Consider the following 16,774-nt stretch of genomic DNA (forward strand, 5'->3'; position numbering starts at 1 on the left):
GTATTTTCTGTTTTGCGCCATTGTGCTTAACATTTCATTTTAATATCGGTTTTGCCATTTCAGTTAGAGATTAAGATATTTAAGGCTCATTTCTTAAAAACTGACGACTTATAAATAAACACACCCTTTTAATATATGACGTAGATCACTGATTTACCGTTTTTCTAAAATAAATAAATTTGTACATAAGTCTACAATGAATGAAAGGAAATTTTGTTTGGCTCAAGAGATTGATCCTTGTATGCTAAAAAAACATCTTAACAAAAATTTAAAATAAAAAACGATAATTAATGGTGAAGAAACTGAAACGATCGATAATATTTCCTCCGTCCAACAAAAGATGTGTCAAGTTTGTCAAAATTTAGATGTATCTAGACATGAATTAGTGTATAGATGCATTCAAATTTGGTTAAAGTTGAGACATCCTTCGTTGGACGGAGCAGCTGTCTTGATTGCTGGGGCGTCTTCTTTTACACAAAGTATAGTTACAGTATAGAGTAGCACTCCTGTAATCAGGATGCATTTACCGCGCTGCTGTTTGAAACATCTTACCCCCGACCTGTCATTTCGTATGGTTCGGAATCTTGACTATCAGTGCGCGCGCATGACATGACGAGGTACGTGAGGTTGGAGAAAACTAGAAAAGAGTCTCGGGGTATCAATGAAGTGGCAAACTGATGCTTGTGCGCGCCTTTATGATGTACCAACACACCCAAACGGACTGTGGCGGCAAGCGGTTAGTTTCAGTTTGGGCCAGCACGTGAGTACGCGAGACGATCGATCTGCATTCTCCAGCTCGGCTTTCTGCTTCCGTGCGTGCCCATGAAACATGGCGAGCACGAAGATTCTCAGAAGAAACGGGAAACAGGAAAAGAAATTAAGATGGCATCGGCAGTTGCTTGTTGGGCAGCACCATATCGGCATATCTCTAGCAAACGCGACATGGGGCCAGTGTAGTGTAGAGTGCTGAAAGTGTAGTCGGCCAACAATCCACGGAAGCAACGTCGTGGGGTCCTACGGAAAACAGACGCCAAAACAGGAAAGAAGATTTATCGCTCAATAATCACGGCCGACCAGCAAGCTCCACCAAGATTTATCGCTCAACAATCACACTGCCTCCTTCCCAGCAAGGAAATGAGCAGTAACCGTGAACCAGCCGTGTGAAGTCCGAAACAGCAAGAAAGCGTGTGAAGTCTCCGATCTGCACAGACCCTCGGACAGACATCCGTCCGTGTCCTGTTGCGCCGTCCTCACTGGCTCACTCCACACTCCCACTCCTGCCTCTTCCAGTGGAGGGAAAAGGCACCGAAAGGCGCGGCGTCTTCGCTTTTTTTCTTTTTCACCACGCCCTTCCCTCCCTTTCTTGCTTGCTTCCTTCCCCATGGCCTCCTCCGCGCCGCCGGCCCCGGCCGTCCTCGCCGTCGCGCTCACGGTTGCCCTCCTGGCCTCGTCGGCGTGGGCGGCCGTCACCTACGACCGCAAGGCAGTCGTGGTGAACGGGCAGCGCCGCATCCTGCTCTCCGGCTCCATCCACTACCCGCGGAGCGTCCCCGAGGTGCGCGCTCCTACCCTGCTCCATTCTCCTGTCTTCTTCCCTCGCTCCGTTTCCCCGGGAATGCCGCGCAGGTGCTGGCCGCTGCAGGCTGGCAGTGTGACTCTTTGCTTGCTTGTTTTCGCTCCCGGCGCGTGCAGATGTGGCCGGATCTGATACAGAAGGCCAAGGACGGCGGCCTCGACGTGGTGCAGACGTACGTGTTCTGGAACGGCCACGAGCCTTCCCCTGGCCAGGTCGGTGGTTACCTTGCCAGCGCCATGAACCTCAACTGACGCCTTCTCAAAACAGTCGGTTCATTTTGTTTTCTGATGCTGGTGGTTGAATCGATTTGAACAGTACCACTTCGAGGGAAGGTATGATCTGGTGCACTTCATAAAGCTTGTGAAGCAGGCCGGCCTCTACGTGCACCTCCGCATTGGCCCCTACGTCTGCGCCGAGTGGAACTTTGGGTATGCAAGAACTACTTTTAACTACCCTGGTTTTTCTCGCATTTTGCTCTGGAGATTTTGTCAACATTTTTCTGCCAAATTTTTTTGGTTTGCATGATGCTTAAACAGCCGGCATTCGTATTTCTCCTAGTGTGCGTGGATTTTTTTTAGTGACGAGAAGTGGACAAGAATAGAAAAAATGTGGTTGTTAATTTGCTATTTGAAGGTAGTTTCCATTATCTTCTAGCTGATGGATTGACCGATTGACTGTTGGTGTGAAATCATTAGTTTTTGTGGGGTGCAATTTGAGTCATGAGGAAATATGTAGAACATGACTCTTGACGTTGATTTGATTTGAAACATGCCAACTTATGCTCCATTTCCCCCCTTTTGGCTGCAGTGGTTTCCCCATTTGGCTGAAGTATGTCCCAGGTATCAGTTTTAGAACTGACAATGAGCCATTCAAGGCAAGACTCGTTTTGGCAGTTCTACCTTTTTTTGTAACCTTTAACTTCTTTTTAAAATGTTCACAATCTTCTTTTTGTGATTTTTCAAACAGGCTGAGATGCAGAAGTTCACCACGAAGATCGTTCAAATGATGAAGTCAGAAAGGCTCTTTGAGTGGCAGGGAGGGCCGATAATCCTCTCCCAGGTATGCTTGCAATCGATGATACATTCTTGATCTGTGTTGATCGCGTACTGGAGTCCCGTGCAATGAAACCTACCTCTGGATCCTCATTGATCTTTCAGATTGAGAATGAGTTTGGGCCCTTGGAGTGGGATCAGGGCGAGCCTGCCAAGGACTACGCGTCGTGGGCAGCTAACATGGCAATGGCGCTTAACACGGGTGTTCCGTGGATCATGTGCAAAGAGGATGATGCCCCAGATCCAATTGTATGTATTGTACTCCGTTCTTTCTTTGCTTTAATGTGCGTACCATGGCCAGAAGTTCTTTCTTTCGTTTAATGCCAGCAAGTTCCTTCTTTCTTTTAATGTGCTGGGACCATTCACCTTTGTGATCACATATCCTGGATAATTTGCCAAGCCATCCATTTTTCTAAAATAGAACTTCCACCCTTACAAGATATAATTAATCTAGAGTTTTTCAATCCACTAGATCTTACTGTGATTTACTGGTGGCAGATAAATACTTGCAATGGATTTTACTGTGACTGGTTCTCTCCAAATAAACCCCACAAGCCTACCATGTGGACTGAAGCTTGGACAGCCTGGTGATTCCATTTTCTTTCTCAAAAAGGCTACCGTAAATGATTTTCATATGTTGATCTTTCTCCTTCTAAATCTTCTTCTCTTTAATGCAGGTATACGGGTTTTGGTATTCCTGTTCCACATAGACCAGTAGAGGATCTAGCATATGGTGTTGCCAAGTTTATCCAGAAGGGTGGTTCTTTTGTTAATTATTACATGGTAAGTGTCCCATATATCCTTTCTGTTGAACTGAAGCTCGTCAAGTTGCCAAAATATTTAGTCGCAAGTTGTGACACCTCTTTAGTATCATGGAGGAACAAACTTTGAGCGCACGGCTGGTGGTCCATTCATTGCAACTAGCTATGACTATGATGCTCCTCTTGATGAATATGGTGAGTTCAGGCCCTCTGCATGTCTTCTTTATCTACAATATTTTTTAATGCATATACATGCGCTCTCCTGCATGTCCTTGATTTTTTTTTTTTGCTATACTTCAGCACACAGTTCAGTTACTACTTGTACCTTTTTTGTTTGAGACTGCCTTTTCGTACCAATTTTGCTTTCTAGTGAACTTGAATGAAACAAACATGCAGTTCGGTTATTTTCTGAGAGCTTTATTAATTGAAAGTATAAAGCGATATGGTAGTGTGCACAATTGACACTGATGTATTCAAATTCACATCCCCTGCATGAGTTGAAGAGAAGTTTTCATCCATTGCATACTTTTTTTAGATAATTGAAGCTTTATCACCGCCGGCCTCGTATTCAAATTGACATCCCCTGCATGAGTTGAGAAGTTTTCATCCATTGCATGCATTTTTTAGATAATGGAAGCTTTATCACCCCCGGCCTCTGCATCCAGGATGCATACAGCTACAGCCTAGTCTTACACTATTCTCAACAACCTAAAACACATGACCACATCCACATTTGTGACAGTCAACGATGCATTCCAAGCCTCACGGTGATGACCCAACAAAGTCTTCTGAAAATCAACGTTCGTCTGAGTTGCTCCTAGAACTGAAGCCACCGAGACATGCTTGTTCCGCAGTTGTCTCATAAAGCAATGTCTCATAAAGCCATGTCCATAGCATGCTTGATACAATGAAAGAACATTAACCTTTGAAAGATATGTTTGAAAGGAATTTATATCTCTCCAAAATGGATTAATTACAATGTAGTCTCTTAACAAATGTCCTTTTATGGGATAAGAGCCATGACATGGTGACAATTTTTTGACATGCATAATGTGACATTTGGTGCTACATCACAAAGGAAATTTTAAGAGGCACCCCTTTTAGTCTAGCCATTCATTTCATAGTCCAATTGTTGATATAACTACTAGTCTACTACCCCTTCAGAGGGGAGACAATACTAATAACCATATCAGGGTTAGTAAAATAAATTCTACCCCTTATAAATTAGGAATCAAATAGTGGTATAAGTGCTCTGCTTAGCATTTAAAGCTCTGCGTATGCTTGGACGAAGATATAGATGCTAATTGAGGTTAAGTAGATGAAACCACGGTGCGTTACTGCGGGACTTGCAAGTTTTTGTGGTCAACTGGTTTTCTGAAGCTTGGTCAACCAATTGATAAATAGTTTTTGACAGTATGATACTATGCACTGTAATACTGATGAATATGTAAATAAGTTGTTCAAGTACACAGGTGGAGTAGTAATGGAATCTTATCTTACAAATAAAACTAAGAGGCCCCAAATGTAATGACGAAATGATAAATGGGAAGATTCAGCTGAAGAAATTACTTCAATTTTTTTTGCAAACAAAATCTTATTGTATTACTTATCTCATAAATGTGCGCACAGTGTGCAAACTTTACCTGTTAAAAGGCATGGCATGCCAATTTGGTCTAAACGTCTAATATAGAAATAGAGTGCCATGAAAATAAATGATTAGGCTAATCACCATATTGCATTGGTTCTAGTGTTAACATATGCTAATTGAAGCACATAAGAACATCCCATATTTAGTATTGGAAGAAAGCATCAAATTATACGAACCGTATAACAAAAAACCAATCAAAGAGAAAGAGCAAAAGGGAACGAAAACGAAAGAAACCAAAACAAGTAGAGGAAACAAAAGATGTTATTGGGTGGTTTATCTCTTAATGTCACGTCTGGCAATTAATGCTCGCGTTATTACAATGGCCTTCTCTTTGTTCTTTCTCTCTCTCCAACTCAATATAGTCCTTTTTTATAGAAATTGTACTCAACATAGTCCTATGTCCCTCTCCTTGTCTCTGTTTCTACCACCATTCCCAGAACCAGCGTTTTCTGCTACGATCGCTCCTCGTCTCTCCACTCCTCCTTTCGTTCGACTATCGCCCATGCCTGGGCCTCCACCTCGCTCCCCGACACCACGGTCCGGATCGTGGCGCGTCTCCGGCTCTGCCACAAGACCTGCAAAACCTAGACTAGGCGTCTCATCCCCACGGCCCAACGTGAAAAGGATCCGGCTCCATAGTCCTACATGGTACAGTATCTTTAAAGGAAAGCTGAGGTCATTGTATTGTTAGTGCCCTAAGTATGGACCTTTCGTTAATTAGATGATCTACAAGAATAGGCATGTACTTGGAAATAATTCATGCAAACCATAATACTCCCTCCTTTTCATAAAGAATGGCGTCCACGCTTTTCGAGGTCGAACTTTGACCAACGATTAGACCAATTTTATGTAGATAATACGTTACAATTTATCGTTGGAAAGGTTTTTGAAATACGAATCCAATGATATAATTTTTGCAACACATAAACCTGAAATCATTAGTGTAATTATTGGTCAAAGTAAAATCTTGAAATGCGTGCGTGCCATTCTTTGTGAAATGGAGGGAGTACTATAGTTGCTTGGGAAATCATTAATGGGAAAGGAACAACTCAATCCATTTAAAACCTTCCTGATTTACTCAGCCAAGAACTTACCATAAGCAAAAGGCTCATATGCCCAATTTTTCCCTTGATCAATGGATGGCTCTGATTGGATTCCTGTCTTTACCTCTCACAAGGTAAGTGGAGCATCTTAAAATGATCTCTAAATTAAAATCATTGTTTTTCTATTATCTCGTTGGCATATATTACTTCCTCCGTCCAACAAAGGATATCCAACTTTGACTAAAGTTGAATGCATCTATACACTAAGTCATGTCTAGATACATCCAATTCAAATTTTGACAAACTTGAGACATCTTTTGTTGGACGGAGGGAGTACTTATTTTTTCATTATATACTACTATTTAGCAAACTGAATGGACTCCACTGCCTTGCCCCCTCGTTTCCTCAGGCTTGTTGAGAGAACCAAAATGGGGTCACTTGAAGGAGTTGCATAGAGCCATCAAGCTTTGTGAACCAGCCTTGGTTGCAGCAGATCCTATTTTATCTTCACTCGGGAATGCTCAGAAGGTTGTCATGACATTGCGTTTGCTCTTCTCTCCTTGTTGAAACCTACAATATTTTGTTCAGAACTGACTTCTTGGTAATTTTCTGTTCAGGCATCTGTTTTTAGATCAAGCACAGGAGCTTGTGCAGCTTTTCTTGAGAACAAGCATAAACTATCCTATGCGAGGGTATCATTCAACGGAATGCACTATGATTTGCCCCCATGGTCCATAAGTATTCTCCCGGATTGCAAGACAACAGTCTTCAACACTGCTAGGGTGAGATCAGCACTTGAGTTATCTTGTTCATGCTTCAGCATGTTCCTCCAAATCCAATAATTTGTTTGCTTACATTTGATATTGTCCCAAGTTTAATCCATGTAGTTTCCTCACATACTACTGTTATTTCAAATCTGTGTCCAATCTGAATTTATGCCTTTTATCATTATTTAACGATATGCTTATACAGGTTGGCAGTCAGATTTCACAAATGAAAATGGAATGGGCAGGAGGACTCACATGGCAGTCATACAATGAGGAGATAAATTCCTTTAGTGAGTTGGAATCATTCACAACAGTAGGATTACTGGAACAAATAAATATGACGAGGGATAACACAGACTATTTGTGGTATACAACATAGTAAGTACCCTAACTCCATAGCAAATATTAATATCGATTCTTAATTCTTAACAATACAAAGGTACTAAGTTTCATTTTTCAGTGTTGATGTTGCCAAGGATGAGCAGTTCCTCACCAGTGGGAAGAACCCCAAACTCACCGTGATGTCGGCTGGTCATGCTTTGCATGTTTTCATTAATGGACAATTATCAGGTAAATCATGAGAATCTCTGACTGTCAACAGTATTTGATCTTTAATATGCTCTCCAATCTATTGGCAGGAACTGTGTATGGCAGTGTAGAAAATCCAAAACTTACATATACTGGGAAGGTGAAACTTTGGTCAGGGAGCAACACTATTTCCTGCTTAAGTATAGCAGTTGGTCTTCCAGTAAGTGGATCTTTTAATCGCTCTCAGACAGTACTCTTGGTTATGTGTTATTTGAACTTCCTGTATCCATTTCCTTTTCCTCTGCTGTAGAATGTCGGAGAACATTTCGAGACTTGGAATGCTGGAATTCTTGGTCCGGTGACACTTGATGGCCTGAATGAGGGAAAAAGAGATCTCACATGGCAGAAATGGACTTATCAGGTGACATATGTTATTGTCATATCTTCTCAAGTATTAATATTATGTGGAATGTGTTGAACATCAGCCTAAAACACCTACTGTGTTTGTGCAGGTTGGTTTGAAAGGCGAGGCTATGAGTCTTCATTCACTTAGTGGAAGCTCATCGGTAGAGTGGGGAGAACCTGTGCAGAAGCAGCCTCTAACATGGTACAAGGTAATGGAGAAATATGCATGCGATTCGTTGCTATCCATGTGGAGAGAGAACCATTATTTCTCAGAAGATTTATCCCGTGGTTCCCTCTTTTCAGGCTTTTTTCAACGCACCAGATGGCGATGAGCCATTAGCTTTGGACATGAATAGCATGGGGAAGGGGCAAATCTGGATAAATGGGCAAGGAATTGGTCGATATTGGCCTGGCTACAAGGCCTCTGGAACATGTGGTCACTGTGATTACCGAGGTGAATATAATGAGACCAAGTGTCAAACCAACTGCGGCGACCCTTCTCAGAGATGGTAGGCATTTCATTGTTGAAAAGTACTACTAGAAAAGTAGCCATCACAATGTTTACACATGTAGATCTTACATCTCTTGCATGTTCTTTCAGGTACCATGTTCCTCGACCATGGCTTAATCCTACAGGTAACCTTTTGGTGATATTTGAGGAGTGGGGCGGTGATCCTACTGGAATCTCAATGGTGAAAAGAACCACTGGAAGTGTTTGTGCTGATGTGTCTGAATGGCAGCCATCCATAAAAAATTGGCGTACAAAAGACTATGAGAAAGCTGAGGTCCACCTCCAGTGTGATCATGGCCGAAAAATAACTGAAATAAAATTCGCCAGCTTTGGCACACCGCAGGGGTCCTGCGGGAACTACTCAGAAGGTGGATGTCATGCCCACAGGTCATATGACATATTTAAGAAGGTAATGGATTTACACCATTCCGTGTACTCGACCCAAATCCTTTTTTAGTAATAAACACAACTAGGTAAAGGATTGTGGTCAAAATCCTTTACCTAGCTGTGTTTATCATACCTACAATTGCTTTGGACGTTTATACTTACAATAATTGGTGTTTTTGCAGAACTGCATTAACCAAGAATGGTGTGGGGTAAGCGTAGTTCCAGAGGCATTTGGTGGAGATCCATGCCCCGGGACAATGAAAAGGGCGGTTGTGGAGGTTACGTGCAGTTGAATCGCAAATGTCGAACCTCACAAATCATCTCCAGGTACATCGACTGTGCCAGTCCACAGAGTCTTCTTCTGGCAAGAGGTGAAAGTCACAGCGAAAGTGACGCATGGACTGTCAGAAGTTACAGAAATTGGTTGTATCATTAGACTGAATCATCAATATATGTATGTACATTGTCCACGTAAGAATTTGCAGCGAAGGGAAGATTAGGATTGTAGGCTTGCAAAGGGGTTATGGCTGATTGGTATTGTTCGGAGAGGGCACATTTGATGAGACTCTGCTGTACCTGAGTCCATATGTGCAATAGCTTCTGGTTGGAGGAGGCCAAGACCCAAGAAGCAACCCATTGATTTGCATGAGACGATTCATTTCTTTGCTCATTGGAGGGTGCAAGATGTAATGTGCAGGGCAGTGGCTATCATTTATTCATGTATTGCCTCCTTGATTAATGGTAAAACCAGGATAATGGTTAAGCTCATAAATAAAACTGCTCTGTTCTGTCCTGATGTATCTGTTTTATTCAGCTGCGCTCTTGATGAGTGGGCGAACCATTCTACCTGTCTAAACTGGCAATGATATGATTAACCGACAGTAAATCCACCTTTTTTATTTGTCGGTTTTCCATGTATTAAGTTATTAACCCTTTCATACACTCAACGGAGCCCCACCAACTGAAAGCTTACAAGATTACTTAGGGCATCTCTTGTATTTAACGTCGTCGTTACTAAAATCATGCATGTGGAGGAGAGAAGACAAGGAAAGAGAAAGAAACCAACATTTTGGTGATAAAGGGAAAAAAATAAGGAAAGAGAAACAAAGTGTTGGAGAAACCACTTGGCTTGTCTACCAAGATGTTAGTACAAAAAAAAACTTGGCCTGATTTTTCTCTGGCGTCTGCGTTGGTGGAAGGCAGCGGCGGACGGCAGGCATCGAGGAAGACGAGGCTTCATAATTTACTGATCCTATTCTTCTTCAACTGTGAGTTGTCGCAGTTGTGTTGTTACTTTGTATCCTCCAAATTTTGTTGTATTCGTACTATGCTGTATGGTCTCTTACACGTATGAATACATAAAGTACTTCCTCCATTCCATAATTCTTGTCTCAAATTTGACAAAAAATGGATGTATCTAATCTATTTCTAAAAAATGTCTAAATACATGTAATATTTCAACAAGAATTATGGAACGGAAGGAGTAGCATATACCTGCAGATGTACGTATTAGAAAAAATATGTTAGTACCAACCACTAAGGATTACTCCCGTCGTCTTGCTATATTTTTCTTTTTCTCGTAAAAGACGTTGTATTAGAGGTAATTATGTACTCCCTCCTTTTGCGCGTATCTTTAGATCGTTAATTCGATCAATATAATACTCTCTCGGTCCAACAAAAGATGTCTTAAGTTTGTCAAAATTTGGATGTATATAGACATGACTTAGTGTATAGATGCATTCAAATTTAGTCAAAGTTGAGACATTCTTTGTTGGACGGAGAGAGTATAAATTTTCGCAAAAGTTACACCTTAGAAAATAAAACATTTGAAATTTATAATATCCTGTTACATTAGTTAAACCATCAACAAAGAGAGTAGTGTGTGTTCTGGTTTCTGCATTGCATGGCCAAATTCTACATGCATATGCGTGCGATTAAATATAACCTGTGTGATTCTGCTCGTGCACTGGTCGGAAGGCCAGACAAAGCGTGCGCGGGGCGGTTTGAGGCCCTAGAATTAGTGACCGTCTGTTTTGCACTTTTGCTATCTTGGATACCAGAGGAATATCTAAAACGACCTATAGATTGCGAAGGAGAGAGTACTAAAATTGTGTGGCTTCCACTTTCTCAAACCAATATGTTTTCTTTTTGGCATAGGCTAACCAGTATTGTTAGTAGTTCCACCGTGTCTAGATTCTTGTCGTAATTTAGGAACAGAGGAAGTAATAGTTTGTTCGTTGGAGGGCTCGTTACTATAAACTAGACGATGCCCCGCACGTTGTTGCGGAAATTTTTAGTTAATATACATGAGTGAAATTGAGTAGCAATGAAAAATATCCAAAACTAAAAACATATATTGAAATTGTATGATAGACTCTTCACATGGTGAGGATAGCATGATGAAAAATATCATGCATGCATATGTAACAAATATGAGTTTTTCACTAAATAAGTGTCAACATAATAAGTGTGAACATATTAATGATGTGATGATGTGGCATGCTTGTATGTTGAGAGAGTTGTGAACATATTAATGATGTGATGATGTGGATTGCTTGCATGTTGAGAGAAATCAAGTAGTGGGTCTCTCCTACTTAGATATAGAAGATAATTGGGTAAATTTCACAAAATCGCAGTTTTTGTGGCAGTCAGACGCCACGTCGGTCCTGAAAACTTGCGGGAGTGAGAAGAGGATTGGGGCTTTAATCACGGGCTAACGGGTCAGGTCAGGTTGGGGCCGACGTGGCGTACAACAGGTGGGCCGACGTGTAAGAAATAAAGTAAAACCGACAAACCACTCGCTTCGGGCTGACTGAGACAACTTGACTCAAAATGTGTGATTCTGTGAACGGTTTTCCGTTAACTGTGGTTCAGTGACACAACTACCCAAAAAACGGTGGTTTTGCGAAATTTACTCTAAATAATTTCATATATTCTCTCATCGATAATTAATGTTCTTAGTAACCACTTGTTTGGAATGCCCTAACTCTTATCTTCGTGAATCCTTAGGGTGGAATTAAAAGGGCTGGTACTACTTACTAGTTACTAGGTGGCCGGACTTTCCCCTTCTCCTCCCCTTCTCCTTTGTTCTACGAGCTTCTCCAGGGAACTCCAGGGAGCCCAGCCCGATCCCATCTTCTTGCCGCCGGCAGAGCCGGTGGGGAAGGAGGTGGAGGAGGTGCCTGGTGCTCCACCGTAGTTAGGTCTCCCTTAGAGGGTTTCGGCTTCATGCCGGGGTGTGGCGCTATGCCATTAGGGAGTAGGTGGCAGCCGTGGTCGAGCAACGACGGTCGGCGTTTGGCGGCAAAGATGCTCGTAGGGACTGGAGGGCCGTCCGTGCGGCGGTTGACGCCAGCAGCTCCAAGAATAAGCTCGATGTTGTCCTAGATTTGTAGGAGATCCAGCGGCTTTCCCTTTGAGGTTGTGGCCACCGTGGAGGTGGTACTTCGACGAGGTGAAAGCGACGGGCTGAAGCTGATGTGTCGTGGTCGAGCACAATCATGGTGGTCACGGTGGAGCTACGACGCCTGCAAATGGCCGCCGTATCTTCAGGCCGAAGGGCGGCCATCTTCATTCCTCCTGTCAAGTGGCCTTATGGGAGGCAGTTCAACCGATTGGGGGCCATAGTCTCCAATTATGGCAGCCTCGTCGCCCCAAGTGGTTTCGTCCCCGGCAACGGCGAGGTGGATCCCGAGAGGATGTTGAGGACCCGATTGCATGTCTTCTTTATTGTTCTGGGTCCTTTCTGCAATTTTCAGGGACTTGCGTGTAATTCTCAGTCTTTAGAGAGTCCTGTTGCAATATGTGCTAAGTTCACTACTAATGAATAAAGATCTCTGGATCCTCCTGGATCCACCTTTTACAAAAAAAAAAAACCGAGTTACTAGGCACGGGGCGACATGCATCACCCTCTGGTCCTTCCACACACAAAAAGCGAAAAGAAAAAAACAGAAATCAGCAGAGCAGCTGCATCAGACGTCCCAAACGTCATCTCACGCGAAGACGATCGAGCGTTATAATTCCCGGAACTAAAGCAGTGTTTTTTTATCAGTGTCCATGTGAAGGATGACACGCACAAAAAGAATTAAATTTTGCCCTCTTAACAAGTGTTAATTGGTCTTTTCGAAAAGAAAAAAAAAGTGGCAATTAGAGTTCCCTTCTACCCATTCCAAGCTAGGTCGTGTGGAAGACGTCTGAGATTGCCGCCACATGCATTTTGTGTTTGCCATAGGTCGGAAGAATGGCAGCAACACGAGAGTGCGGCGGCCGGCACGCCATATATGCAACAGTCGCCAGCGCGGCCCACGCCTAGATCTACAAATAGGCGTACAACGCACAACACGACCAAGAACGCCGAAGGTATACTAATTTGACTCGCCTTATATGCTTGATCCGTACGCGCCACATGCGCGCAGATCGACATCGACCGACCAACCACCGGCCTGTTCGATCGCTGCTTCCATTTGGATCCGTGACCGTGAATTCACGCGCGTGCATTGCAGCCAGGTCAGTGTCAGTTGCGTTGGTTAGATTGGCCTTTTTGATCGCACTGGATTGCATTCTCCGGAAGTCCGGAGCAAAAGCACGCCAGCAATGACCCGCTCCATCCGGAAAACCACTCCAAACTCCAAACCAAGCAGCAGAAACCAGGGGCAAATATACCGCGATACCGCATTCGTGAAGGTGGAGTGCTGGGGGTTTTGGTTGTGGTGGCGCGAGTTGGAGTTGTCACACACAACGAATTAACCGACCGGCCGGCCACTTGCGCACACTTTTGTACGCCCTGTAGCCCGCAGGATCACGAGCTACAGGAAGACGCGCTGAAGCAATTAAGCAGCCGCCGGATGAAACTAGACTAGATATCTGTGGCAAATGCGCAAAGCAAGTATCGACGACAAGTATATATGTGTAGCGATTAAGCGTGCTTGTCGAGTATAAATAGGAGCTAATTACATCATGTTTCTCCAGTACATACCCAGCCGCGCTAGCGACACACTAGAACAAATACATCAGGTGAGCGGAGAGTAGATCGATGGACATGGAGATCCCCGTGATCGACCTCAGTGGGCTCGGCAACGGCGACGCCACGGAGCGGTCGCAGACACTGGCGCGGCTCCACGAAGCCTGCAAGGACTGGGGCTTCTTCTGGGTACGTACGTAATTAATTAATTGAGATCATTTTCTCTTACAGCTAGTCACGATAATTTGTGGCAAGACGTTAAACAAGATCGACGTACGGCGTGCAGGTGGAGAACCACGGCGTGGACGGCGCGCTGATGGAGGAGGTGAAGAGCTTCGTCCACTCCCACTACGAGGAGCAACTCAAGGACGAGTTCTACGCCTCCGACCTTGCCAAGGATCTGCACGCGGCGGCAGCCGGCCGCCCTGAGGATCAGGATTCTTCCAACAAACACGTCTCCGATCAGGCGGTGGACTGGGAGACCGCCTACTTCGTCCGGCACCACCCCAACAGCAACGTCGCCGACTTCCCGGAGATCCCGCCGGCGACACGGTTAGTGTAGTGCCTGGCCTCCAATTAATCGTCGATCTCCACGCTCGCATGCACTTGCTTTTTTTTAGATTTTGCTCGCTTAATTTGTGCGTGTCACACACACACACACGTTTGATCAGAGAGGTGCTGGACGTGTACATCGGCCAGATGGTGTCCCTGGCGGAGCAGCTGGCCGAGGGCATGAGCCTCAACCTGGGCCTGAAGGGCGGCCCAAACCACATCAGGGACACCTTCGCGCCGCCGTTCGTGGGGACCAAGTTCGCCATGTACCCGGCCTGCCCGCGTCCGGACCTCGTGTGGGGCCTCCGCGCCCACACCGACGCCGGCGGCATCATCCTGCTCCTGCAGGACGACGTCGTGGGCGGGCTGGAGTTCCTCAGGCCCACGGGCGCCCGCAGGGAGGAGTGGGTCCCGGTGGGCCCCACCAAGGGCGGCAGGATCTTCGTCAACGTCGGGGACCAGGTGGAGGTGATGAGCGGCGGGGCCTACAGGAGCGTGCTGCACCGGGTCGCCGCAGGCACCGAGGGCAGGCGGTTGTCCGTGGCCACGTTCTACAACCCCGGTGCCGACGCCGTCGTGGCGCCGGCGGCGAGGGAGGCGGAGGAGAAGGAGCCGTGCTGCTGCTACCCAGGGCCGTACAGGTTCGGCGACTACCTCCAGTACTACCAGGGCACCAAGTTTGAAGACAAGGCGGCCAGGTTTCAGGCCGTCAAGAAGCTCTTCGGTTAACCGGCCGGATTCTGCACGTATGCAAGCTTGATTAGGTGTGCATCTTGGGGTTTGACTTTTACGGTTAATCTAATCAACAGACGTCGCCATGCTTGTCTTACCGTGGGACGGATTCTCTTGGACTGTGTGTCCGATTTGGATCACCACGGGCGATACCAGCGTGAGGAGGAAGAAAGGGGATGAACAGGAGATAGAGAGCAGAGGGATGCTAGACTGTTACATTCGACGATTCTCCCTTCTCTCAGGTTTTTTTTAATAACAACGATCTGACTTTATTGATTCATGAAACAAGTAATACAATAGATCGATACACGAACGAACACAAAATAAGTAAGATACTCAGCAAAACTAAAAGCTTCATTGTAGTCCTTCAAAGTAATTTTTTCTTGATCCATCATTCGCATCTTGATGATTTTCCACGAATTCGTTCACAAATCTTAGAATAACACGCTTGCACAAGCTGAACTAACCTTAAAAGTTTTGAAGAACTGTATGAGCCGCCCACCTCAAAAGGTGAGAAGTTAATATCATTGAACGCACCATGACCAGGGACATACCACTTGCAAGACAAGTTGTAAACTGCTTCTCCGTCGATGAATCAACAAAGAGAAGATCAAAAACAAGAAAAGTTCTGTCATGAGAACCACTAACTTCAAGACATAGGTTGCAACGCCTACACCAGAACGATGAAGAATACACAAACCTAACAAAAGAATGTACAAAACTAATTTTCTAGACGACGACGTCTCCATCGCCAAGACGTCAATTTTCTAGCTAGACGACGACATCTACATCGCCAAGGCGCCACCGAGAAGAATACACAAAACCTAACAAAAAAGATAGCAAAAATAATGCCAGACGTTGTTCTCTGGTTCCCCCGTCTCTCAATGCCAGATCGGCCGTGAGAGACGAGGGGAACCGCCTGAGATCGAAGCTTGCTCGAAGACGGCGGCTAGGTTTCCTCGGTTGTTTCCCGAAGCAGATCTGTGAGAGAAAAAAATCTATCATAATCCTATTTAAGCACACCAACGTTACACGGGCCAGGCCCACTCACAGAGACACCACAACGGCCCAACAGCCTTGCCATAACTGGAACAGGGTTTAGGAGATAAAAGATTTTAAAAATTCCAAGCGAGGGAAATCACGTAGGTTTGTGAAATCTAGCCAGCGCCGTATGCTAAGACTACGCTGGGCACGTTCCCCAGGTAGTCCGGTCCAACTATTATGTCATATGATCCGGAATTTAAAGAGTAATTACAATTAGCTAAACCCCACGGGTCAGCTCAAATAGTTCAACATCGGAAAGCAAAGATACATGAGCTACACAACTCCACAATGGTAACATGTTGGAATGTAAACTCACAACATGAAACGTTGCAGCCGATAGGGGTCAATACATGGATTGTATTGACAAGTCCACTAAAATGATGTAACAAACCTACCAAGTACATGCATAATTTGGTTAAGTGGAGTTCAGGCTATTTACATAAAAACATTTTTACCTAAACATCTATAAATAGTTTTCACGCTATTGGACACTAGATAGAAATCAACAGTGCTCCTATTAATCTATTGGACACCGGATAGAAATCAATGAGTGCTCCTAATCCCAAGTTCAATCATCAAATCGTATTAACAAATTAAAATGAGTGAGACCTTCCTTACAGCCCTCATAATCTAGTTGCTCAAAATTGTCCATGACCGGGGACATGACTAAATACTTAGTTTGACAGTCTTCAGAGGTTGTACACTTTACCCAAAAGACTCAGTCCCACCTCGATAGAGGAGAAACTGAGACGAGGCCTTTCAGAAAAAATCCCCCAAACCACTTGAGTGATGCGCCTCCACCTACACT

General features: G+C 44.5%; 2 protein-coding genes across 2 annotated transcripts; both read left to right on the forward strand.

Moving 5' to 3' along the window:
- The first annotated feature begins 1,240 nt into the window (after nucleotides 1–1,240).
- Nucleotides 1,241–9,474, forward strand: LOC100838778 (beta-galactosidase 2). Its single transcript, XM_003566758.4, has 19 exons — nucleotides 1,241–1,555; nucleotides 1,693–1,788; nucleotides 1,892–2,004; nucleotides 2,384–2,450; nucleotides 2,543–2,635; nucleotides 2,734–2,877; nucleotides 3,127–3,215; nucleotides 3,306–3,411; nucleotides 3,497–3,584; nucleotides 6,490–6,608; nucleotides 6,698–6,862; nucleotides 7,053–7,225; nucleotides 7,308–7,417; nucleotides 7,486–7,595; nucleotides 7,686–7,796; nucleotides 7,888–7,989; nucleotides 8,084–8,289; nucleotides 8,382–8,700; nucleotides 8,861–9,474. The coding sequence occupies exons 1-19, from the start codon at nucleotides 1,382–1,384 to the stop codon at nucleotides 8,969–8,971; spliced, it is 2,496 nt and encodes an 831-aa protein (XP_003566806.1). The 5' UTR covers nucleotides 1,241–1,381; the 3' UTR covers nucleotides 8,972–9,474.
- Nucleotides 9,475–13,454: 3,980 nt separating this feature from the next.
- On the forward strand, nucleotides 13,455–15,202 carry LOC100839084 (1-aminocyclopropane-1-carboxylate oxidase 1). The gene is made up of 3 exons (XM_003566759.4): nucleotides 13,455–13,827; nucleotides 13,925–14,190; nucleotides 14,310–15,202. The coding sequence occupies exons 1-3, from the start codon at nucleotides 13,711–13,713 to the stop codon at nucleotides 14,917–14,919; spliced, it is 993 nt and encodes a 330-aa protein (XP_003566807.2). The 5' UTR covers nucleotides 13,455–13,710; the 3' UTR covers nucleotides 14,920–15,202.
- Nucleotides 15,203–16,774: the final 1,572 nt, after the last annotated feature.

This window comes from Brachypodium distachyon, chromosome 2, assembly GCF_000005505.3.
Source record: "Brachypodium distachyon strain Bd21 chromosome 2, Brachypodium_distachyon_v3.0, whole genome shotgun sequence".
In the NCBI taxonomy this organism is placed as follows: Eukaryota; Viridiplantae; Streptophyta; class Magnoliopsida; order Poales; family Poaceae; genus Brachypodium; species Brachypodium distachyon.